The sequence below is a fragment of the Ammospiza nelsoni genome, chromosome 9 (genome assembly GCF_027579445.1).
Source record: "Ammospiza nelsoni isolate bAmmNel1 chromosome 9, bAmmNel1.pri, whole genome shotgun sequence".
NCBI classification, from domain to species: domain Eukaryota; kingdom Metazoa; phylum Chordata; class Aves; order Passeriformes; family Passerellidae; genus Ammospiza; species Ammospiza nelsoni.
The window spans coordinates 16075525-16102466 of NC_080641.1; the positions used below are offsets into that span (position 1 = coordinate 16075525).

A 26942-nucleotide genomic window follows, 5' to 3' on the forward strand; every position below is an offset into this window, starting at 1 on the left:
TAGGTAATGTGGAGCATGTTTCCAGTGCTGTATTAACAGATGTAAGTGTGCATGATTTGTAAAACAAATCTTTTATTTTCTTTTCAAAGAACTCAGTATCTTCCATTCACTACTTAACAGAAATATCCAATCGCAAAGAAAAGAGAGCCTCTCTAAGTGTGAGCACAAAGAAGTTATCTACAAGTTAAGATCTCCTTATCTGAAACTTCTCACAGTGTGATCTATCAAGCACTTGGGAGCAGCACAGCTGTAAATATTGATATACATACACACACACATATATGTGTGTGTGTATATACATATGTAGTGTCTCTCAGATTATTATACCTGTACATTTACTTACCAAGCCAAACATTTCCAAACCCAGTCTATTTTAGAACCATGTAAAATGAGGAGCCCTGGTCTCTCTTAGTTTTCTTGAATGCCTACAGTTTCAGCTAGGAAGAAAGCTGTGAGTAGTTGCTAGAGCTTGGAGGTGATTTTAGCTGCACTGTCCATATAGACCTGCTACAGCTCCTTGGGTAGCTGGGAAAACTTCAACAGCCCAACTCCCAACACCATTTTTTAAGCTTTAGCAATTGAGTTCAACCGGTCTTGCTGTTTGGAAATTAGACTTAATTATGCCATGCTATGATGCTTTAAACTGATTTAGTAGAATCAGTTCATTCAAATCTTTCTTGATCAGGCAAAGGCCATCCCAGTTATGGGTTAGCACAATAAGAGTTTTATGCTGATTTCTTTTGATACATTAAAAGTTGCTTTAGAGAGACAATGAATTCCGATCAAGTCAAGTCCTCAAAAGCAGAATATCTCATTGCTCAGCTTAATGTACTGCTCAGAGTTTTGTACAGAAGAACCTTTCACATTTGGAATATGATGCAGGTTTTCTTGGATAATTTTGTGTGCACTCTAGGGCTTCTATTCTGAAGCCATCTATCACAAATATACTCCCACTAATTATGCAAAATGAAAAGCTTGCCTTACCATCGCACAGAAAGTTTCAGGAGGATCTCCACATGTTATGTCGGGGGGATCCAGAGTCACTTTTACATATTTGATCATGTCTCTGGCTTCTGGCTGGCAGGCCATGTAATCCCATACTTTTCCTTCTTCCGTGTAAATCTGAGTCTTACAGACGTCATAGTGTCCCCACACAGAGGGGTAGTGCTGCATCACGGAGGATACAGTAACCCAGAGGGTGTGAAGTGACAGGAATCTTGACAAATACATTTCTAAATCCTTTTATGTCAGCTTCGTAAGGATGCTCAGTGCTGGCGTATGTGCAGTCTAGAGATTATATGTACATATAACGTATGTATTTATAAAATAGGTTCCAACTCAAACATGAAGCATTAGGATGGGATGTTTGTTTCACTATGTTAAAGACTTTGGTAGAAGCCACCCAGGCCCTGATGACAGCCTTTCACAGCCATGCAGCGCTTGTCCTTCAACTTATAACTTATCTGTCAGGGCTTCTTGTAAAAGATGTCCAAGAGCAGATAATAATTTGTGAAGTTGCAGGTCTTGAGCTCCACCGTTGATAACCCTGAGTGATCCTCCGTGCTCAGGGCTCGCAGGGGATGCCTGGACACATTGATAAATCAGTATCCGAAGGAAGAGGGTGAGTGTCTATAGGCTGGTGTCTGTTTCCCATCAATCATCCTTTTCTTCTGGCACCAGCACCCTTTTAGAAACAATAAAAATTAAGAGTTATTGTCCAAGAATCAATGCATTACAAAATATACGATATGTTGACATTTTGAAGGTTTGATGCAATACAAAGCAAATTGGTACAATATGGATAACCTTTACTGTGGGTTCTGTGCTAGAATGAAGCAACTACCAAAATCATTCACAGTGAAAAGTATTTTGACATGAAGGATTTAACTGTACTCTAACAAAGACAGATTTATAATGTTCCAGGTGAGTTAGAGGTTCCTGCTTCCAAAACTGTATTTTCACCCTAGCAAAAATGGAGAGCAAACTACTGAATTCAGCCATGGCCCAGATGGTGCAGGCAGGCAGGGGAGCAGGCAGCCCAGCACTGCAGGGCAGCAGCGGCAAAATTCTTTTATTCAAGTGACACAGAGCTGGGCATCAGGGCTAGCAGGTGCTAGTAGCTTCTTGGCAGGAGGACCTCATGGAGCTCCAAAAGCCTTACACATTTCTTTTAGATTATTATTATTTTAAGACTAACAAAGATACGGCAAGTACAATTCAATTTCCTTGACATTTCTCATTAGCATTGCGAGAGTTTTGCTCCCTTTTTTTTGCCTTTGAACTGTGATTTACTGACCACACTGATGACAAACTATCTGATAAAGATAATGGCTTATTTTGTAGCTTACTATAAGAATGCTTTCCCCCCTTATTTTCTTAGGTTTGAGGGTCGCTGTACCTGATAACTCAGCACTTATTTCACAGCAGATATATGCCCTTTACCCTCTTCAGAAAACAACTAGAGATCTCCTCACTTTGTAGCACCTGAATCACATTATTACAGGTAAAAAATGCTAGAAGTATATCATAGCAACTTCAAATATCTATTTCCTAAATAACGCAGGAAAAAAGAAATCCAAATTCTGTATGAGGAAAACTGCAAACACAGAGTAAGTACCCTAAACAGGGTGAAGGAAAACCAGGGCTAGGAATTCCAGTGCATTTGTCAGCCTGTGCCACCCGAGGTTGGGGAGCCAGGGCGTGGGGCTGTCGGCAGGGGATTTCAGCCACACGCTGCAGCACTTCCACACTTCCTTTGTCTGGATGCTAAAACCGAGCCAGACCCGCCAGACAGATGTTGAGAAACAACCTTAAGTCGCCACTTTCTGCAGCCTGCTTTGCTTCCCAGCTTTAAATCATGCCCAGTGTCATGAACCTCCGACATCCCACAGCCACGGGAAGAGGTGTGTGACCTGGTAAGCTCCTTAACGTGTCACGTTGGGAATATTCATTTTCCAAACTTATCTTCAAAGCTATTCGCAAACAGCCTCCCTATATTTAAATAATGCTTCATCTTAAACTGAGCTAAACTACAGACACCATGAAATGCCAACAGATGGTTGAATTGTGTTTCCATAGCAAAGTAATTTACAATAATTGCTGTATGGACGTAAATGCAATTTTCCATTATATTCATTTTATCAAGTGTTACCATACAACTCTCATGTATTTTATCAGAATACGCAGAGAATATCTGAATTTTCCTGCAGTAACAATTCTCAATTCGCTCAAACATATTTAAGCTTCAAATCTGAATCTGACACAAAAGCAGAAATATCTAAGACCAAATTAAATTTAAATCTCTAAGAAGCATGCTGGGTAGTACTGTTGGCTTTGTAGCAACCTTACATTCTTTTTTTTTTTTTGTTTTCAGTGGGAGCGTTTGCATATTATTTTGGAATTCAGTAATTCAGAGAACATTTTCCATATAATTTTAAAGACACTTCTTCCCCTGTTTCCTTTCCAATGTATGTGCTATTCTGAAGAGGGAAAAAAAGCACCTACAAGAGCCCATAGCTTAGGGTTATAGGAAACTATGTCACTATAAAAATGGGAAACAACTCCTTGCTAGAAGAAGCCGCAAATTATTTTTAATTTATGGTAAGTCAAATACCTTTTATTTGAGATGGCTTGGTCATAGCTGGAATAAACAGTAAGTAAATAAATACAATTTTTCTGTGTAGAAATAAGAAGTTACTGAGTGTAATTATATTTAGACTGCAAGCTTGTATATTGAAGAAAAAAAAAAAAGTTTTTCTTTAATATCTTCCTTTCTAGCCCTTTAGTTACCTGTAATATTTTATAATGCTGAGACTCATATCCGCTAATAAACCAGGACTGGGTAGGACTAAATAATGTGAAGCAAGCTGCTACCTTAACACACTGTGCTAAAATACTTCCCATATAACGAATTCTCATTAAAGTAAGCCAGTCATAATGATGGTCGTTACACAGAATTATAGACTATAACATCGATTGAATTTAGTGCACTGACAAGAAAAAAGTGCAGAGGAGTGCAAGACATCTGAGCATTAGGCAGCTGTAGCCATGTATAACAGACACTCCTGACAAGAAGCAGCCAATTATAGCTTAAATTTCTGGCATATAACCAGTTCTGATTAATAGTTTTCCATTACATTACAAACATATTATTAATGTATTAAAAATGTCAAGCTTTGGCAAGAACTAGTATGGCATGGCTCAGTTAGTCTGCAATATCTTCTTTTAATGAGCTTCCATTGATATAGAGAAAGATATTGACCAAAGCACATTAAGGATCATGTGCTGAGTGCTGCCAGGTTTTTTTTCTGACAGAGCTGTATGATTTGTCTTGCTTTTGTTTGTTCCTGCAGAGTCACTTATGATACACGTTTTACATTTTAGTGCCCTATTGCTAAGGACATACCTATTTGAATTATTTTGTAGAAAAAACGTTTGGAGTAACATTTCTGAAGTTTACAGCTGTGCCAGATGTTTAGTGATAAGCCTCTAGCTGTGGGCAACACACGGCAATGGGGCTTTTTGTCCCCTGTAATGCCTGTGCATTTGACCTTAGAAAAATGTAATCAAACACACCACTAATAACTACTGTCTGGTGTCCCGATTCCCGGTACCCTGCTAGTCACACACCCTGGGTGCTGGGGGCCATGGAGGTGGCAAAGGAGGGATCAGCATCCTTGATGGCTGAGGGCAAGGGAAGCCAAACTGCCCCGACGACTTCAGTAAATGTATGCAAAGCCTCCAGAGCACGCTGCACCCGGCGTCTGCTGTGTGGGGCAGCAGCGCTGGGGCCTTGAACATTCCATGTGCCACAGCCTCTGCACTATGGAAAACACTGGGAGGCACCGGTGCAAAGGCCACATCTGGCTCTGCCTTCCTCTCGGAGCGTGGCTCCATCTGCGAAGGGCCGGTGGTTCTGGCCACAAGCGAGGATGTCACAGCCATCTGAGAAGAATGGCATGCAGCTGACCCCCAGACTGAAATCAGCTGTGAGCAGGCTCTGAGCACATGCATCCCTTTCCAGATGGGGAAGTCGCAGCTCATGCAGCGTGTTAATTCTGCAGATGGAGGAGACACCCCCTTTACAGAACAGATAAAATGCATCTTGGCAGCACCAGTGCCAGGGAAGAGTTTCAGGTCTCATTAGGGGTTGTTAGCAAACACTCCTCCTTTGCCTCCTTCTATCAGTGTGAAAATCCACCCCCTTCCCCTCCTCACAACCAGAGCGGCTGGATGTCTTGCATGAGCTCCCTGCTGGGAAATCGCTGTGAGATCCATAGGGGTGAGTTCTTGGGCCTCTCTTTGGCAAGCCACAGGAACGTGAAGGAGGTAATAAAATAGTGACCATCTCCCACAGTGACCATGCATTGGACTGAGCGCACCCTGCCAGCACTCAGGAGCAGGAAGGACAGCCAGCAGCAGACCCTACATTGCCTGAGGAGAACTGGCTGAAACAACGAGGCAAGGCAAGGAGTGCCGGCTGCCACCTCCCCACAGCAGCAGCTGCGGAACAGATTTTTCCAAAGGAAACATGTTTCAAGTTTGTATCCCGAAGAGCTTAAGCAGATGAATGGATCCAATCAAGCCCAAGTAAAAAGCGCCTCCGCGTCCACTCCAGTTTTAATTACATAAAGGCAGTTTAGAACATAGGAAATAATGTTCTAACCCTCACGCAAGTTACATTTACTAACCTCGTGTTGTATACCATGTTACACCTAGGCAACTTGAGAACCTTGTACATATATACAAACCAACCCCTTTTAAAAAGGCAAAATTATTTATCTATTTTATCTATTCAAAGAAGAAGGGAACCTGTATTTAATGATTTAATACACATTATCTCTGTCAATACTTATATGAAATGCAGTATACTCAAGCAACTACTTTGGTGTCTTTGGCCTCAAATGCTGTTCCAATCAAAGTTTAGGTTCTATCCTTATCCAGCTTATTTAACTATTTAGCAGAAAAAGATTTCTTAGCCTCAGGAGAAATTTAAAATGTCAATACCTAATTAAAGAAAATAAAATACCAGCTACCAAAACCCTGCAATTTGGCACTATACTTGAAATACTTCTGGTTTTCACACATTATTCTTTGCTGACTGACACATCATACTACCACTGCCATTGCTTGCCAGGTATCATCAGCTGTCAGAATATGGAGTAAAAAGCATTTCAGCTATTTAAATTTTACAGCCTTAGTACATGGCTGCTTTTTTCCTCTCGCATCTTTATAATTGTTAGCGTCTTGCCTTAAATATCTCTAGCATCAATCTGTTCTGCAAGTTTTTCCTCTGGGAATTTAAGTTAGCATTTGGGGAAGTTACAAGCTTTGTTTTTGGATTTTTTTTCAATGACTCTTCATGCTCAATAAGGCGATGCATGCTCATCACATAGTGTATCCAGGGCATAGGGCTACAAGGCTTTCAAGTTATGGTGTGAGCTGATGACTTTCTAACTGAAAGTTCTCAGGCTCAAAAATGAATGCCTACCGGTTGCTGAATTTATTCTGTGCTATTGCTGTATTTTATATAAATAGCTAGAAAGTAGGTGCTGCTTATCAATGTCAGAGGTTTGAGACAAAGTTCATAACTCCATGAGAGTATCGCCACTGTTTGAAACTCTCTAGTAATCATCCTGTTAAGGTCCAGAAATATACCAGAAATTAACCTTTATTTTTTCCCCATGAAAAGCACAGAACGAAAAAAACCAAAACAAACTACCACCACCACAACCACAACATAAAACAAGCCAGGGGAAGTTCTGCTGTTTTCTTCCCTTTGGCGGGCTTCCCCGGCCACAGCTTCTCATCCTGAACCGCATTGTCCTTAGGCAAGACAGTGACTTATTCCCTCTTTAAAAGCATCTCCACCGCTTGTTCCACTCACTGTCTTTGCTAACATTTCTGTAGAAGTAATGCTGGCTCCTACCACATCAGATCCGGAGTAGTGAAAAGTTGATTGCAGAACAATAAAAGTGTATCAATCAGAGGCCAAAACCGCACATGCACCAACTTTGAGAGCAGAAAAGCATCTGTTTTAGCGCGTCTAGCTGATCTGCGCTGCTCATCGCCATGCGGGGTTTTCTCTGGGGGTTCTGTGTGCGTGTGAATGTTTAGAAAAGCCGCCTGCAATTTCCGATGCAAGGGAGGACACCAGGCTGGGTACCAGTGACCGATGCCCGGCGCCGCCCGTGCCCGACGGGGCCGCCGCTCTCTCCGCTGGCTCCGCGCTGCGGGGCGGGCGCGGCGCGAGGGACGCGCCCCTCCCTCAGGGCTCGCTCGCGCTCCCTCAGGGCTCTCGCACCGCCCGCGCCCCTTCACAGCTCGGCGCGGCGCGGCCCGGCCCGGTCCGAGCTCCGGCTCCCGGTTCCGAGCTCCGGCGGAGGAGGCACCGCGCAGGTACCGCCCCAGCCCGGCCCCAGCCCCGGCCCCGGCCCCGGCGCGCTCCGCTCCGCGCGGGCGGCAGGGGGCGCGCGGCCCGCACCGATCCGCCCGCGGTCGGTGGCCCGAGCCCGGCGGGGCGACCCCCTCACACAGCCCCGGCACCCGCACCGGCCCCTCCAGGCCGCGCAGCCCCCGCGCCCCATCCTGCCCCGAAGCGGCATGCGGGCTGTACTCACCCTGCGGGCTCGGGCCGCCCGAGCCTCACCGCGGGGCGGCGCGGAGCCGCCGCGGCGCTGGGACGCGCTGGGGCTTCCTCGGTGGCGGCATGAAGGGCCGCGGGGAGGGCGTGTGGAGGGGGGGGGATGCTCTTCCTCGGTAAAGTTTCCGGCGGGTCGCGGAGGGGCTCGGCGGGGCCGCGGCCGGGCCCAGGCACTTGTCGGCGTCGAAGTTTGGCGGTGCGCGGGCGGCGCGCGGCGGGCGGGTGGCCGCACTCCTCCGGCGCTCGGCGGGGCGGCGGGCGGGTCCTGCCCGCCGGGCTCCCCGCCCGCCACCGCCGCTCAGGGCGGGAGCGGCGCCGCGCGGGGCGCCGGCGTCCGCGGCATGGGCGCGCGGCGCAAGCGGAGTGCGCCCCTGGCCGGGGCTGCGGCGCGGAGGGCTCCGGCGGCGCGGCCAAACTTCGGGGGGCGGCGGCGGCAGCGCCTCCTCACTTCGGAGCGACCTCGCCGCGACTGGCGGCGAGCGGGGCGGCGGCAGCTACCCCACCTCCGGGCCCGCGCAACGCGCGGCCCTAGCGCCGCCGCCGCGCCCGCCCCCCCGCCGCCGCGCTCCCCGCCCCGCCGCCCCGCGGGCGCACCGCCGGCGCCGCCTGCCCCGCGGGGGGGCAACGGGACGGGACCTACCGCCCGAACCGAGCGGGAGCCGCCCAGCCGCCGGCAGGGCTGTGGCTGCGCCCTGCCCGCTGGAGCAGCTCTAATTTTTCCGTGTTATTTCGGCTTCAGCCTGGCACCGCACAGGCGGAGGTGCTGTCCGTGCTGCCGCCGTCCGAGCCCCGAGCCCGGCGGGCTGACCCCAGCGCCCCGCCGCAGCCGCGCTCGGCTGCAGGAACAGGGCAGCGTGCCGTGCCGCCCAACTCGCCGGAGGGTCCCTCCGCAGTGCTGGGCACGCCGGGGAAGCGCCGCTTCGTCCTCTGCCTACGGCACCGAAGTGGCACCGACACAGGGAGGCAGCGCGACTTGTCCTGTTGTGGTGCTGCGGTGACCGCCCGCCCCGCACCAGCCCCTCGGGGCTCCTGAAAGACGCGAAAACCCCGTCTCCTCCTTCTGCTGTGCTTCCTCGCTCCCTCCTGCACGCCCTCTACTTCTGTCGCTTAAACGAGAGGCGCACGCACTTCTCCCTTTTAGATTTCTCCAAGCTACAAAACAGTATCTAAAACTAATGACTATCAAGTCCTGTGCAGGAATTGAGCTTACTTACTCCTGGCAACTACCTGGTTACTGAAATTGACCGACTGCAGCTGCCAGCGCTGGGCAGTGGGACACTGGCTGCATTGTGAACGCTCAGAAGCTGCGTTTATCGTTTGTTTGCGTGTTTTGCATGTTAAGAGGTGGTAAATGTATTTATGTAGGCAACAGTGCCGTTGTATTTTGTTGACAAAATTTGGCGGTTTGCAATGCCAGTAGGTAACCAGATTAAATGAGGCAGGGGATTTATGGAAGAGTAAGAAATTTGTTCTCTATTTGAGCCATGGAATTTGGTAGGTTGTGGAAATAACTGGCAGGAGTCATTAGGAAGGACACTTTTCTTCTTTTCCCTAAGGCAGGTAACCCAGCAAAGTAAAAAAGATGCCTTCTAGTTCCTCCCAGGTTTTTTTTCTCTGTGTGGGCAGTGGTGTTGTTTTGGTATTTCCATTCATTCTCTGGAATCTCTGTGGCCGTGTTAGTGCAGGTACCACATGTATGAAAAAGTTCTTTGTGTGGGAAAGCCAGGAATGATCAAAGGGGTGGTAAAAACCAGCTTCAGGGATTTTCAATCCCCAAAAGGAGTTCTTGCTTTGTTTGCAGCCTCCTGGTCCCTGAGGTACAAATGGATAGAAGATGGAAATCAGTAATTTTTTTCTTCCCACTTGAACTGGAAGCATGTCAGGCATCGAGGCTCCATAGGGCCTTTTGTAAAGAAGAGGGGCAGAGTTTCAGTGCAGTTGGAAGAAAAGGGTTGTTTTCCTAATTACTAGACAGATGGTGGGCTGTACAGCGAAGTGCAAGGGACTGTACGCGCTGAGCCAAGTCCCTGCAGTGGCACATGTGGATGGAGCAGCCCTGCTGCCTGTGCCAGCTGTGGGGCTCCGCTGCCTCCTGGCGCTCCGAGTGCGGTGGCTTTGTGCATCTCTGGGCCAGGCTGGATCAGCTGTTTGCAGGTGCTGCGAGGGGAATGGTTTTGGAGTGCTGGGGGAGTGTTGTCTTGCTTTAGACTTGAACTGGGAGAGGATGCCTTCTTTCCACGTGTGGAGAGAATGGCTCTTCATGTCACAGCAATGCCACTGGCAGTGGGGTACTTGGAGAGTGCCATTCACACCTGCTCTGCACCTTGTGCTGCTCCACTTGCATGCCCTAAACCTCGCCTCCAGACATGTGCTGGAAGTTTTCTCTCCTCTGTGCCGAGTCTTTGACCTCCTGAGACCAGTCCCTGGTGGGACTGGCTGGCCACAAAGATTAAAGGCAGGATCGAGTCATCTGATACCTCAAAGATCATTAAGTTCTTCATGCTAATGGTATTGGCCTCTTCTGCATCAAAGCTAGAGCAGCTGGTTTGAGTTGACCAAGTCTGAGATTAGATGTGCCTTACTGGTAAAAATGATGGCCAAAAATCAAGTCTAGTCTGAGGATGTGGCCAAACTTTACAGCCAAATTTTAAGCTCATGAGAGAAAAGAGATCTGATTTAAATTCTTTGTCAAAGGCTGTTGAAAGGATGAAAAAGCAGATGGAATTCAGCAGCTAGAGATTTATCTGTTGTTTTTGTTCTTTTTAGAGTGACAAGCTGGAGTTAAAGAGAGAAAGGACAGTGCTTTTATATCCAAACTGAAAATACTGTACCAATACCTGTACTAAATTTCTGACAATTCTTTTAGTAGTCAGTAATGAGTTTTCACATGTAAGTGGGCTGGCCAAGTCACTGTCACAGCACCTTGAGACTGGACTTTAGCAGGATTCCTGAAGCAGATTTGATATGTAGACAGAAGATAAGATTAACCAAAGTTTGAAAGGAATATTTAAAAACACCTCAGTTCCCACTGCCTGCCTTACAGGATTGGAAATTGACTAAAAATGAAGATTTAGCAGTTGTTAAATACCAAAGGATGGAAAGTCACAACACTGGCAAAGTGTTATCTAAAAATGCTTCCAGCAGTATTTCTTATGTCTTCTCAGTAATAGCTGGCATTGGCCCCTAACAGAATCAGGGAAGGGGATTAATTTTTGATTACTGGCCTGAACATGGGAGCACCTGTGCCTATTAGGACACTCCTTGCTACAAGGCATCATTTATACTAGAAGCAGCATAAATTGGTGGTACAGAAGTGATACCGCTGATTGCAAACTTTTCTGGTGAAGCACCAGCTGAACTGCAAGTTTTTAACCAAGTCCTAAATCTAAACAAGCTTTGCATGTTTTCAAGCTGTGGTTTGGCTATTTAGTGCATCCCCTCATGTGCCATTATGAATCTTTTATTACTTGCTGTAGTCCAAGTTGACCTCTAATGATACAGCAGAATTATTTTATTAGTGCCTTTCCCCACGGCAGAGTACTGCTGCAACGGGCAGTAGCAGAGTACCTGGCTTTCCCTGAAGTAGCAGCTGTCCCTGGAAATGTGTCCAGAGGCACAGGGAGCTTCCCTGCCTGAAGCTCAGTGTTTCAGCATGCTGCTGGCTGAGGGCTGCAGTGAAAACTGCAGGTGTGATGTGGTGCAGCAGCTGGGGCCTGACCTCAGAACAGAGGCTGCTCCTGGTGGGGCCAGAGCCCTGGCAGGACAGAGGAGAGGAGGCAGTGGCTGCAGCTGCTGGGGCTGAGTGGTGGCAGGGAGGGTCCTGCTGTGCAGAGAGCGGCTCGGTGCTTCTGCACACCTCTGCTCTGCAGAGCTACTGGCTGCTCCATGTGCTGCTCTGCTCCTCCATCACACTGCATACCTATTTCTGACCTCTTTTGTCACCTGCTGAAGGAGTTTTTGCAGAGTAGCAGCAGGCAAAAGGTGCAGGAGATAAGAGCAAGAGTAGTGCTAATTTGCCCGTGCCTCCTACTGCTGAGCGGAGACAGGGGTAGAAATGGCAAGAAACATCAAATTCTCCCAGCGGCAGAGCTGGTCTGTCCACTTTATTGCTGCCTTGCCCAGAGTAGTTTAGCCTTCTTTAAAATCAATTGGCTGTCTAGAATTTGAGTGTTCTGGGCTTCCATGTTTAGTGCCTCCAGTGCTTACAGCAGAATGATTGGAAAATTGTATTTAGATAAATGACAAAATCAAAAGGTTTCTGCATTAGAGTTGTTGAACCTGGAGAAGAGAATGCTCTAGAGGGACCTTACAGCACCTTCCAGTTACCTAAAGGAGACCAACAGCAAGAGAGCTGAAGAAAGGTTTTTTACAAGAGTATATGGTCATGTGAAAAGGGAAATGGCTTTAAACTGAAAGCAGATAGATTTAAATTAGGTATTAGGGAGAAATCTTTTACTCTGTGGGTAGTAAGGCTCTGGAACAGGTGGCCCAAATAAGTGGTAGATGCCCCCTTCCTGGAAGTGTTCAAGGAGGAATTGGATGGGGCTTTGAGCAACCTGTTTTAGTGGATGGTGTGTTCCTGCCCATGTCAGGAGGATTGGAACTAGCAACCAACTCAGGACATTGAATGATTCTATGATTTGGACAGGCAGGGGACAAATCCTGACCTCTGATCAGTGAAGTAGTGAATACACAGACATCCCTATGTAGTATTTTGACACTGCTCAAGCTTCAGCATAGCTCAAGGGCAGGGGACAGTGAGGCTACTGAAAAAAATGTCACCCCTTGCTCTAAAACCTCCATCACAGTACAGTTTGTGAGAGGTTTTCTCTGAGCAGGCTGGGTGACAGAACAAAAAATACTGGCAGCTACAGGTGCCTTGTCTAGCCCACAGCTTCCATCACAGCACTGTGCACCAGCAGACCCAGCTTAGCAGGCCTGGGCAGTCCTAGTGGGAAAGGCCTGTGGAGGCACACCCCTGAGTAAGGTAATCCAGCAGCCAGCTGGGAGTATGATGTTACACTGATGAACACTACATCCAGAGATATGCGAATCATCCTACTCCTGCCTCCATTTCCATACAGCTTGATAATGACTTTTTCTCCTTAGAGGGTAAGGAGATCTTTCCCAATGATGTTTTAGAGCTGAGAGCTTCTCTGAACAGGACATTGGGGTCTGAAATCTTGAAATAAGGTAGGTATGAAATCTGTGAGAAAGAGTACCTCATCAGCAGTGTTTTTCATTTGGCTGGGACTGTTTCCTGCTTGCAGGCTGTGGGACCCCATTACTTTTTCCTCAGGTCTAGGGTAGAAAATGGACCATTTCATGTCTCCTGAGAGCAGTGTGTTTGTAATTCCCATGCAGTTCCCCAGGGAATGCAGGCAAAGAATTTTCATGAGATGTGCCCTCTGTGAGAAGGCAAAGTCAGTTATTTTTTATACAAGGTGTTGTTCTTAGGTATTGTACTTGTTGATTCAGAGAGGTATGTAAATTACAGCCTGGATTTCCACTTGCAGAATGAAAAATGTCTTGTTCTAATAATAAATACTGAATCTCTGCTGTTCCCATTTACATAACATACATGACACAATGTGTAAATCCTCAACAATATTTTTTCAGAATTTAGCAGCTTGTTTTTCTGCAAACATAAACATTTATTTTTGGTGTTAATAATTAATAATATGCCACATGCACATAATAAATGTGAAATCTAATCTTGTATAGACATAAGTGTATCTGCCAAAGTGGTCTTTCTGTGCTGTAAATGACTCTCACAAAGTGGCAGCATACGTTCTATTTTCAATCACTGTTTTTTTTGTTTTGTGAACAGATATGCCATTAAATTAAATGTTTTCCTTTGCAATTAACAAATACTTCCACACTTTAAAGAAAAGAAAAAATACTCGATAATTATTTTTAAAAGGAAAATGGCTAATAAAAGTCTTTGCAACTGTATCCTAAGCAAAATACAGACAGAAATGTAGAAAATCCCAGCAAGTGAGGGAAGATCAGATGTGGGAGTATCAGTCCTTTTGTGCAGTGAAAAGAAGGAAATGACCAACTCGGGGTCAAAGCTGCAGCTGGACAGGGAATGGCTCGATGCTGTGCAGAACAAGACACTGGAGTGGTGCAGGGTAGCAGACAGAGGTACACCCTTCTCTCGCTTATTGATTCCTCCCTCCAGTGCCCAGTATTTTTAGGTTCCATCACTTCCTAGAAACCAGCAGTAGCTGAGAACCCTCCTGACAAAGCCTTGGGGCTGTATTGCCGCTAATGGCTGTCCCACCTGGCGGCCGGGGCTGCGGCTGCTCTCGGTTCCGCTCTGGCTGCTCTTCCTCGCAGTGTGACTGCTCTTCCTCACGGTGTGAGCACAGCCGGCAGCAGCCGCTGGCTGCAAGCTGTGCCTGTGCTCAGGAACCCTGGCTAACAAATTAGATGGTATTTTAGCGCTGATTTCTGGTAGGAGGTGCAGTATAGTTTGTGTCATTTTCAGGGAAGCCACGCGGAACTGTGGTTTGCTAAACTGCAGAGGAAATAACCATCTTTCCAGAGCAGGCTGGGCTGACTTTCTGGGGAAGGTAGTGATGCACTTACACCGAAGGCTTAACCAAACATGAGATGTTCTGTTAGGCTGTTTGATAAGGACCTTTTATTTATATGCTTGCTTTGCTTTTATTTATACTATTCCAGCCATTAACTCTTGTCTTTGTTGACAGTTCATTGGTTATGGTTAGTAGTGGGGTCCTCAGATATTTGCCAAACCTTCTAGAAAAAGTACACCTTAATAAGTACACCATGGAATAAGAGATGAAAGAGATGAAAGACGCTTTATTTGAAGCGTCTTAATGCTATCATTATGCATTCTGTAGAAGACAAAGACCATAAAAGTCCAGTTGCTGTTCATGAGCCAATACTTATTAATCAGATGAAAATAAGGTGCCCTAGGAAGGGTGAATGTGGAGTAACTGGGCTGGGATGACTCAGCCATCGTTACAGCAGCAAACTCATTAAATGGTATTGTCCAAGGTGCTTTGGAGGAAAGTTTCCAAAATTTCCTGTTTTCTGAATTTCTCTTTGCTCAGTTCACCTTCTGTTGGGGCACTTTCTCTGGGAATTCTGGACACTCTTTTGGAAGCACACAGTCATGCAGAGCTTCACGGAGGCTCCCGTTGCTGTAACTGAACCGAGTTCTGGGGGAGCCTACTTACCCTCATGGGGGATCATAGGGTACAGCTGTCAATACCATTGATTCAAACCTTGCATAGCAAGGTTTTTTTGCACTTCCAAAGAGGCTTTTAAAAATGAAATGTTCTCTAGAAATGGCCAGCACCAATGCAAGATTCAGCCATTTTTCAAACATAGTCGTAAACACAATATATTATAAATAGGAATAGATTATTTGTCAAAAAATATTGAGCCTGTTTTTGAAATGGAGGTTATATCTTTTGATTCTATATTTTGAAAATATTTCTTGTACTTGGGCTTTTTCTTAGCAGACAGACTTGTCAGGACTTGGAGTCAGGGACTGCTGCTTATGTTTGTGTACAGAAATGAGCTCTGCTCTCATCTCAGTTATGCATCTAAAGTTGGACTTGCTGCATATAATACATACAGTAATTAGCAGTCATTCATCACCTGTCATCAGATACCTTCTAGCTGTTAATACTGTCCTAAATGTATTTCCTTTGGAAAAATCACTTTTCTAAAGACCCATAGGTCTCAGTATGTATATAACAACTAGTATGAAAAAATCAACTACTCTAAATTCAGTTCCCAGGTGAAATTTAATGTTTGGACATAGGTGACTATTACATTTGCTCTACCAGCTATATTCTGTTCCCTCAGCAGGGCAAAATGCGTATGTTGAGGACACTACTGGTTATTTACCTGATCCCACCTGTTCCTACACAAATACAGACATTATTTAGTACCACTTTTAATCTGTCCAATATTTTAATATTGAATAGAAGCATTCCAGCAAAATTGTTCATTATTCTATTATTGAGGCATTTCTTTCATGGAGGAAAAGCATAATTTAAAACTGAGGAGGGAATTATAGTAGTGCTCTGACATGGGATAAAACACAAGAACAATGGGCAGGGATAGTATTGGCAACTATCTTATCCCTCCCAGTTAAAGATATAAGCAAATATATAAAAGCATTCATTACTCGAAAACTTGGATTATGAAGAGGCACATTTGGGTGTTCATTTGATAGCTATATGGAAGTCCTGGAGGGAGGAGTAGGGAAAACTGAGTTGTCATGCAGCTGAGCCACAGTTGTGTCAGGTAGCCATTAGTTTTGATTTGTGGTATACCATTATGAACCAGTGAAGGGCAGCACTATCCAACTGTTCTAGGTAACTGGATAGATCACTAATTATGTTTTCAAGTTTACAATGATGTATTAAATGTTTGACAGGATTTGCTATGAAAATGGTTGTGTTTCTGTATTACTGCAAAACAGTAACTTCAAGAGCCTTTTGTTTTCATCACCAGATTTCTGCAGTTACAAATTAACAACTTACTTGTAATGAATTTTAGGAAAGGCCATTTGATTCATTGAAAAGGTGAATCTCTTGCTAAGAGTATGGTAAGTTCAATTGCTTTATTAGGTTGCAGCATAGGATCTACACATCAAAACAGATTTTAGCAAATTGAAATATGATTAGTATCAGAAATATGTGAACAATAATACAGATATTTTTGTAGCTCAAAACACTGGCTTTCTACACAAATTTTAGATGAGATTAGTACTTTTATTTCTGAAGTTTCCTTTAGCATTTTTCAATAGGAATTAATGATCCATGTGTCTGATACTTGTATTTATGCTCAGTATAACAGGATATTGGAAAGAAATTCCATTAACAGTTTTTTTTTTTTTCTTTGTGTGTGGAAATGTAGCTGTATAACTTATACAAGCCTTTTCAAAATGCTATCTTATTTACTATGGTATTTGGGAGGGAATAAAATTAAAAGGTGCTCTACTATTTAGTCTCTTTTTAAAGGTCCTATACCCATGTGCACATCTGAAAAATAGTATTGACAAAAAATGACAAAAAATAGTATTTTGGTTTTTACTCCAAAAATAGTATCTTGACTTTCCAGAGGAAGCTGTGTTATACTACAAGTCCATGCCAACAACAGTTCATCTACTTACATGTAAAAACAAAGCTGTACGTTGTTCTGGATTTGAAGTATTTGTCACGTGAATTCAGATGGTGACACTGTGTCCTTGCAATGTTTTCATGATGTGAATGCTATAGTTCTTTATAAAAGATGTCTGAGTCTTTCTGCCATACAGCTTGCTCTTCTGCCAAAAAAAGAGTCTAACTGGTGCATACCAGAGTTAGGATTTCACCTGTAGTGTTTCAGACACAGAATAGTAGGAGCTGCCTGAGGAAGCCTCCCTTGGCTCCCTAGGTGAGGGGATTAGGTAGGCAAGGGTTCATCATCCCTGTAAGATCTGAGCTAACTGAGAACACAGTGAGGAGCTTTATGGCTTAGGGGTGGGCTGCAGGGAAGAGAGCCCTTGGGTGCTGCCTCTCCAGCCCCAGGATGGCTCTTCCAAACTGCATTTGAGAGAAGTCCTGGCTTTATTTCCTTGTCTTCTTTTTCACACAGATGTACAATGCCTTCAGCCTTGCAGTACTGTAGAGAGGGTGTCAGGGCCAAGATGATGTTAGTTGCTTTCTTTCTCTAGCAGACTTGTGTACTTATTAAACATAAATATCAGGGTATTCACCATTTATTTATATTTTAAATTTAAATTTCACCTGCATTGCAAGACATTTATTACTATATTTAATGTGCAAGACTGTCCAATTAATTCGTGAAAAATTCTGGGACACTGGTTACAAATTAAAATGGCGACAGTTGCTGCAATAATGGTTTTAATGTTGGAGAACCAGATCCATACATCAGATTATAGAAAGATGAATGAATCCACAAATGAATAAAATGATTAAAAGCTCAAGTTGGCAGTGGAGTTTATATGTTTACTCTGGTATGTAAAACACCTATTGATCTGAAGTTTGATCAGTAATATTTACAAATATATTCTCATATACATCATTGTGATTGTATTCTCTTGTGCTAAAAGTTTACTAGGTTACCTAAGTAGGGTATACTGATTACCCAGGCTGCTGCAGATGCTCAGACATCTTGGGGAGCTCTGCTCTCCTTGCATTGGTAGGGCTTCCACCTGAGCTGGGAGAAAGAGTGAGCAGGAGGGCAAATGTTTGTCCCAGGTGAAATGATACCATGGGGATCACTCACACTCTGGGGCAGTGTGTGCTGTGTGTGACAGCAGGCTGGGGACAGCTGCTGGGGCTGTGTTGGCCCCAAGTGTCTGAGGCTGGAGAGGGGGGCAGAGCAGTCTGGGGCTCTCAGCCCTGCCTCCTCCCTCAGGACAGGGATGTCCTTCCTTGCAGGAGCAGTGGAGCAGAGAAGGCCGTGGAGCAACGGCTGCAGGAGTTTGGCCCTTGGCCTGAATAAGAGCAGGAGGAAACCAGACCCGTGCCAGGCTTGTGAGCTCAGGCTGCAGTGCAGTGCACCTCTGTGGGCTTCTTGTCATTGTTCTCAGAGAGCTGTTTCTCCAGGGCTTTGAAAAGTAACGTTCCTGAGGGTAAGCTTTCCTTTTCCTAGTCTCTTGTTCCTCATTTCCTTGATGCTCTGAAAAGACATTATATTAAACATCACACATGCCCTCCCCTCCTCTGAGCTTGGACATTTTGTGGGATCCAAGGACTGATTTCAAGACCTGAGAGGATGGGAACTCACTGTATTATGCTCCAAAGAGGCATGAACAGAGAGAAAAAGATGTGAACCTGGAGGTTTCACTTTTTAAATAGTTTTAAAAGAACTATGAACAACGGACCAGTAATTTCAGAAAAGCAAAACTGGATTAAGCAGAACCTGGGGATTCTTAAGAGAAGAAAGCTGGGCGGTGGATATGGTCTGCTGATAAAAGAGAAAGTACAAACTGTCTCTGAAAGCAAATATTTTAACAGAATTAATATTTTTCAGAATGATTCACAAACACATAAAAAGGATTGAAAAAGTTTCCAAAATCAGAAGTTAAATGCCAAGGGGATGCATCTACCATCCCTATTGTAGTTGATGGTAAAGTTACGACTGCTTTCAGTGGGTGCAGGGTTCAGATCTGGCTCTTTCCAAGTTGCCTGCCAGGTGTCCTTTGGACATCTACCCTCTTGGGCCCTTTGATTTCAGCAGATCTGGGGCTGGGTTCTCAGGGACTGAGAGCTGGGAGACCATATATTGACATTAGCATCTGTCTCAATGGGGAATCTGCCACTGGCTTCCAGTCCTGCCCAGCATTTCACACAGATCAGAATCAATATCAGCCACAGTTGTCACTTTAAGTACTGGCCATGTATATCCTTGTGACTTAGGCAAAAACATAAACTAAAATATGCATTCTCATTTTTCATATGCTTCACCTGATGTCTGAAATCACAAATTATATCCAAAATGAGAAACATTGTGTGCTCAACCAGTATATATTGCAACTTTAAAAAAATACATTTTTAATACAGTGTCATAATATATTATTCTTTGTATCTATTCAGTGGCATGGAGCTAAGCAGTATTTTTACAGGAAATATAAATGTGCTGCTGTGATTGGAGTCTGCAGTGGCCCTGCTGAAACATTCCATAACGGGCACCTCCAGCAGGCAAAATGGGGCAGGGAACCAGCAGGAAGGGTGTGCTAAATAAATACTCATAGGAGAGCCAAGACAATACAACTTATAACTGCAGGTGCTAAAGCTTGAAAGTAACTTTACTTAGGGGAATAATTTCATATTAGTTCTTAAGGATTCTTTTGTTTTGTAATTACATTCCCTTGTAAATAAATATGTAGGTTATCTTACCAAACAGATAACACAAAGTCTTTTACAACAGGAAATTGAAATATTTAAAGTCATGTCATGTAATAAGTTGTTGCCTGAACACTCATTTATTTCTGAGAAACTTGCCCAACTGCCCTAAAACAGCTGCTCACTCCATTCAGATTCTTATTTTAAAATTGTATTTAAAATAGGGATCGGAACTAGAACCCAACTTTTGTTGGGTTTTTTATTTGGTTGGTTATTAATTTTGTTTTAAGGCCCTGTTTTGCTCAGCCCAACAGTCTGAGAGTTCAAAAGATAAGCATTTTGTGACATGAACAACCTGAAATATATTTTAAAAGACAGCCGTTAGAAATACTGTTTTCTTTCACATTTCACACTTTATTATTGCTGAGTAGTGAAAAAAAGTAAAGAAATGTATCTAGAGTGATTTTGTCACTGTAGCATTATAGAAAGTGTATAATAATAATAATCCTATAATGAATAATAAACAATGTGCAGCTGAAGCTGCAGGCAGGAGGCATGTGCATGACTGCAGTAGAGATCTCATGGGTTAATTGTGTGTGTTGAGGTCCTCTTCTGCAGGTGCACAGTGTGTGGTGATTGTGAGTGGGGCTGGCCCAGCCCCATCCCCAGTGGGCACAGCTGTGAGCAGCAGGTGAGCAGCACTGACAGCAACGAGCCAGGGAGTGCCCAGGGGCACTGAGCAGCCACCAAAGGGAACAGAGGGCACACAGGGGCAGGGCACCAACAGGAGGGGATAAAAGACTGGGACAAAGAGCAAGAAGGGCAGAGCTTACAGCCTTCTGAAGGTTTGGTGTTACTCTGTATGGGCAGAGCCTGAAGCCTTCTGATGAGGTAAGGTGTTGCTCTGTTTGGATTGAATCTTTCTGAACTTATATGATGGCATTCTGTGTATTGTGGCTGTCTGAACTGTGGCATGTGCTGTGGCATACACTGTGGTACTCTTCCCCTTCCACAAATGAGGAAATGAACATCTAGCAGCACAAACAATTGTTTTTCTCTTGTCTTTCATACAGGCTGCTGAAAGAGTATGGGAAATTAATTGAGTTGTGTCTCAAAAATGGCATTAGCATGGAAAGCCTATTTTGCTTTGGAGGCTCTCTGTAATAACTTGTATGTGGATGTCTGATTGCAGCTCTGGTCTTATCACCATCAATTTTACCTGCTTGCTTATTTCTGCATCCTTTTATTCACCGCAGATCAAAATGAGAAGGTCTGTTTCAGCTGTGTGCATGTTCTCCAGTCAATCCAATAGCTTCATCTATTTTCCTCTGCAGATAGGTTTCTTCACTCCCATCTGCTGTGTAGATCTCCAAAGTGGTGTGGAAATTGGTTCAGCAACCTTATTGTATCAGATGAGAGATGCATTTACTGTGGAACAGATAGAGTACTTTCCTTCCCTTTTAACAGTTTTGAATCATTTAGTTAATAGATGGTTAGTGGCTCATGTAGCTTTATGGCTTCTTGGTAGCTTCCTGAGCAGGTGGGAATCCTTGGATGGTCTTACTGCACTGTGGTTAAAGAATATATGTGATGTCATTCTCTACCACAATGGTTGTTAGCAGGAGGATGGAATTAATCCTGGGCACCTCTGAAGAAGCTATTCTAGGTTTGTTGTGGCAGATAGTGAAATTATTAAGGAATGAATAGGGTGAAGTTTGTGTTAGTGCCATCTTTGCTCTCCCCAGTATGGTGTGTTAACCATAGCTCAGCCATCTGTCAATATCTGCACCTCTCAATCCTATTGCCAATTACTGGAACCAGCCACTCTTTGTATGTATTTTAGAAATTAGTTCCTGATTATTAAATCATGACTGCATGTTAACACACATTATTTTTATAAACCCACTGCAGACTCCCATGCATTATAAATAAATTGTATTAACTCCAGTTCATATGAAATATTTATAAATACTATGGAAAGGGCTCACTTTCTGTGCATAGTTATTAGACATTTTAGATTATAAAAGATTGCAAATGGTCAATTATGTAAAATTATGAGAATACAAACTTAAAACCAGGCTCATAATCCTACAATGAGAGACACAGAAAACCAAGATTCCAACTGGGTTCAAGAAGAGTGGCATGCTTTATGTTTCTTAATTATCTTTATTTCCCAGTAGCATTGCTATTGCCAGAGCTCAATTTACTATGTGCCAATGAAAGAGTAATAAGTTGCAGAGACACTCCTATATCAGATGAGAGAGTTTCGCTCTCCTCTGTTGTCAGAACATAAACCCATGGAGGTCAGATGATTTTAGCTGTACCCTGTTTGACTCAGAGCAATTTTGTAATTTGGGCAAAAATCAGCTGTGAAGTAACTGGTTCTTACCAAAACCCCTTCTGGAGATGGGCACTGAGGCTATTTATGTCGCTTAATGTTAAGCAGCTAATAGGAATTACAAATCTACATATTTTTGTAAATCTAGGTCATAACTCCTGAGCCTTTGAAAATATACCTGAGTGTGGTAATAAACCCTGGAAGCCAGAGCAGGAGTACTGAGCCTGCTGGTTTGCAGTGCTCCAGTTTATGGATTAGGGAAGGGCATGGCTGAGTGACAGGAAGAAGTTTTTGAAAATATTCATTGATATTCCACTGAATCCAAGGGAAATAATATTTTCATCTCTAGGAGAACATGGGGAGACCAGTGAAAAATACCTCTGAAGCCCTCAGCGTGATGGTCTGAGCTGGCCTTCACAGTGCTGCCTGTTAGTTTCCCCATCAGGGATTAGAAGATTTTGAGATGTTTTACCCTTTTGTTTTGGTGAGGAAGCACCTCTAAGAGGACTCTGTATGGTCTTTTACATAAGTATGATAAACCTGTTTACCCAACCGCCTCTCATCCTCAGCTTTCTTCTAACTAAATCTAGGTTACGTCCCTAGTTAGAAAATTAATAAATAAGTTAAATGTTTGTACAGCACCTTGAAGCTGTAAAGTGCTGCCTAAATCCCAAGTACTAGCAACCCTCTCAATTATGATACAGCATGTTTATACAAATATGTTTGATGTCCTCAGAACATTTGGACTAAGTGGAGCATATTTCCTGTTGAGCGTAGATTTTGCTAGTTGGAAGCTATGCCTTATGAAATGCAGACTGCTGTCACAGCATCCAGTTTAGGAAAATAATGACATAAAGAAACATAATTTGCCACATTAAACTCACATTTTCTATGTAGCTGGAAGTGGAAATAAAAATTTAAAAGAATCCCTTCTTCCTGGTTTAATCAGAATGGTGTTGCTTTGCTGATTACAGGAGCACCTGTGAGTTTTATGATAGTGGTATTGCATTTGACTTTAGTTAATGGTCTGACTGTTTTCATTATGTATTTTTAAGAGTTTATTTTTTTGACATTTTAAAATGGAAACATAATGAAAATCATAATGGAATTAGGAGGCTTTTCTCTAGAAGAGCAGTTTTCACCATAGCCTGCTCCTACCAGTACTGTTTTTCTCATGGCAAACAGACGAGAGGACTGTCTGGGAACACTGGGATTTACTGTGAGGTCCTGGACTGCAACCAGGGAGGTTTGCTCTAAAGCTGTTCTTCTGTCACAGTTGCAGGAGACATGTAATAAGGTGCATGGAAAAGCTAAAACAAAATGCAGTCAAAGTCAGTCTTCTAACTTCACCCTTAAGACAGTGACGATATACCAGGCTGTTCTTTATTACCATAAGCTTTATTTGACTCAGAATATCTTTAACATTCTGATTCTTGAGTGTTAAAGCTGTCAGGCAGTACCTCAGCAAGCAGAATCTATTTTTTCAGGGAAGTATTTCTCATCATTACAATGCTTTTTAGCCCCAGTTAAGGATGGTTTATGAATTACAATATCACTACCAATGCCAGTAAAGAGGTCACATTTTGCTGTTAGACTTCTAACAGCCATGTCAGAATTCATATGCTCATTGTTGAAAGCTGATACTGGATAATTAAGCCATGCCAACAGATAGCCTCAAAGATATGCTACCAAGGATACAGAATGCTATTCATGACATTAAAAAAGCTCTAAGGCAGAAAATTCTGAAATGCTCACCATTGGGGTGGCTCTGCTGCCACTGAAGTAAAAAGTAGAAGTCCTGTCAGTCTTCACAGGAACTGTGCTGCTCTACTGACATGTGTCAGATATCTTCATTGTTAATTGCATGACCAAATATCTTAATTGTAAATCTGATTGAACCTTACTCATCAGTAATGTATTAAAAGTATAGATGTTCTTGCAATGACTATGAAGTCTTCAGTGTTGCGGTGGATTTTTTTTTTGTTTTGTTTTGCCAGATTATGCTGAGATTGAGAGGAATCAGAGAAAACCCCTTTCTGAATAGTGTTCTGATTAGACATAGCTGCTTACACAGTGATTAGGGAGTCACCCAAGTGATAGTTAAGAGAATGATTCCCCATACTTGAGCCCTAGCCTGCTTGTGCATTGCTTTCTCTCCACAGCCTGGGAGCCACTGTGCCCCAGCAGAGGAGATCAGTCACAGCTGGCAGGGCTGCAGGAGGCTCTCCTGGCCCCATGCCGTGCCCTCTGTCCTGCCCCACTCCATCCGGCCTGCCCGCCCTCCATGCTGCCCCACCCGGCGCCACTGCTGCCACTGGCAAAAACCTCCCGCCCTAAACCCCGCCTTCCACAGCTTCCCCATCTTATGTCACGCTGCTTTCTGAGTCCATGATTAATCCCCACCTTTCTCATCAGCTGCTGCCCTGAAGAGCATTTCTGAATGGCGGTCAGGGCCCTGGGCTCTTCCCCCTCCCAGGCCATTGCCTTTGGTTTCCTGCAGTTGCTTTTCATCAGCAAGGCTGTTAATTCTGCTTTTTTTTTCTTCTTTCTTTTAGCTCTTTTCTCTGATATTTTCCATTTCATGGAAATGATATGACAGTCAGAACTACAGATGGAATTAAACTGAGTAATACTCAAATTCATTATGCCAGACTTCTACCTATGTTTTCCATATCTGAAATCTAGTAATAATTTTTTTGTGGATAACTTACTGCTAATGCAACATTTTCTTGTCTTACATTTTTTGCTTATCTTATTGACCGGACCAAGCCTGTAGAATAGAGCATCCTTCACTTCCCTGCCAGCCGTATGTGGAGACGTGCTGGTTTCTCTGCATGTGATCCCATATCTGCTGCATTGCTGGACTTGCCGCAGCTATCCTCTCATTTTTGTATGAATACATGAGATGGTATCACAGACAAGTTGAGCTCTCTTCAGTTTATGCTTTTTGTTCCCATAACACGGAGGCCATGGGAATGGGTTGCTCTACTACTCAATGTGTTCATCCCATACCTGCTTAATTGCCTGGATATCTGATTTTCTGTTTACTTTAAGTCTTGTTTGGTGGGTGGATTTTTTGATGTGTCATTTGGGTGTAGAAGCTTCTTTTCTTCTCCTGTGAGTGCCTTTCAGTTGAGGCAGCCTATCAATGCAGGCCCCCTGTGTGACCTTAAAGGACTTGTTGTCTGTAGGAATTCCAAATCATTGTTTAAGCTGATTCATAAAGAGCATTTACTATAGATACTGAAAACCCAAATGCTTAAGAGATCTTCACAATGCATAAACTCTTATGCAGTATCTTTACTGTGGTGGTTTTTAATTTTTTTTTCTGAAATAATTAATAGGTCTTATAATTGGGTGCTCATCATGAGCAATTTCCAGTGTTGATTAAATATTTTATGATAATTCCTGAAGCTTTCTGGCTGTCACCTGGAGTAGTGACTCAATATGTATTTTTGGTGTACAGTAAGCAACTTTCTTCTCGAGAATGATCAGAAATCCTAATTCTGAGTTGGGAGATTGCTGTATTTTGTTCCCGAGAGCCAAGCCTCTTTACCCACTAGGTTGTCCAACTAGGCAAAGTTGCAGCTGGTATCTACACAACCTGTTTTAATGATGGTGACGTGATGGATGATCAGAGTGTTGCTCCTTACCTCATTTTTTTAGTAAATATTCAGACTTCTAATGTTTTACTGAGTGAAATCCTATAATCAAAATTACATACAAAATTTACATTAATGTAATAGTATTAATGTATATTGGATTATGTTGTTAAAACTGACCAGAATTTGATTTATTAAATTTTATTTAAATGCAATTTCTAATTAAAAAGTAGGAAATCCTAAGGTGTTATTTGCATTCTTTGTAGCATGTGCATTTAAAAGAAATGTTCGGTATATATTGAGATCATACCAATTGGCATGAGGGTTACCAGAGCAATAGCTTTAACTGAAATCCACAGGAAATAGCAGAATAAACCCCAAGGTAAATATCAATAGCTTTGTAGCTCCCCATAGCACAACAGAGACTGCTGCAGGAAAGCAGTCAATTTCTATAGAAGCTTTATTTTTCAGTGCTGGTTTTCCAGCAATTTGAAACTGACAATGCAGAAAAATATTGCTTTTACATAAGCAAAATATTTTCTCCACCACTCTTGTCCAATGGCCTGATGAAGAAATGGCCAGTGAGACATGTAAGAGACCCCCAAGCTTCAGCTCTATTGATCTGTGTGAGATGAGGCTCCCTTGAGTGGCACAGTGCAGTGTGAGACTGCCCATCCCAGCCAAGGCGATGTGCCCACAGTGTGAGGTGGAATGTCAAGGGGTGCATTTCAAACTCTTTCAGAGGTGAATGCTGCCTTTCAGCTTGTCCCTTTGAGCTGTCATCTCTAAGGACTCTTTAGAGGCTACTTTTGTTTGGATCCAGTTCTCCAGCTTTATTCTTTGGTTACTATGAAATACTTATATATATAATATCATAAAATAGATATATGTGTGTGCATATATATACATAAAATATTCCCTAACAAAGTATACTAAGAGCATTTTACTTCCTGGTATTTATTGAAATGTTACCTGGATGTGACTTCGGGATGCACATTATCATATAAATGTGCATTGAAATACATGAATGATTTAGCTGTTGAAATGTTCTTAATCAACAAAATTTATAATATTTCTTTTACTGACCAGGAGAAGAAAGGAATGAAGCATGGGCAAGTGAAGTTGTCTGATTTTGACAAGAAAAATGAATTGCACATTCTTATGCCAGAATACTTCCCAGTTCTCCCTCCCCCCTTCTGAAACTCAGTGTGGGGCCAGAAGGATCTTGATGTTGTCTAGTAAAACCTTCTCTTTGTGTTCCTCTACTCAGTTTCTCCCTGTTGGCAATCATGCTCAATAGGTTGCTCAATTAATTATTAAAAAATATATTCCTAATTTTTAGTTTGAATTAATCTGCTTTCAGCCATTGCTTCTTATGCTTTTTTTTTCTGCTAGATTAAAGAACCCTTTAGTGCCTGGTATTTTCTCCCCATGAGGTGCTTATCTGTTGTAATCAACTCTTCACTCAATCTTCTTCTTGATAAGATAAACAGATTGAGCTGTTCACGTTTCTTACTGTA

The 26942-nt window shown here is 43.4% G+C and overlaps 1 protein-coding gene across 1 annotated transcript in view; it reads right to left on the reverse strand.

Moving 5' to 3' along the window:
* The window catches only part of NTNG1 (netrin G1), a 148240-nt gene extending 140404 nt beyond the window's left edge, over positions 1–7836 (reverse strand). Inside the window, exons 1-2 of the mRNA XM_059478691.1 lie at positions 7620–7836; positions 985–1684 (exon numbers count right to left, since the gene is read on the reverse strand). Of these exons, the coding sequence (XP_059334674.1) occupies positions 985–1230 (246 nt within the window). The 5' untranslated portion in view covers positions 1231–1684; positions 7620–7836. The remainder of the gene's footprint in view (positions 1–984; positions 1685–7619) is intronic.
* Between the last annotated feature and the right edge of the window lie 19106 nt (positions 7837–26942).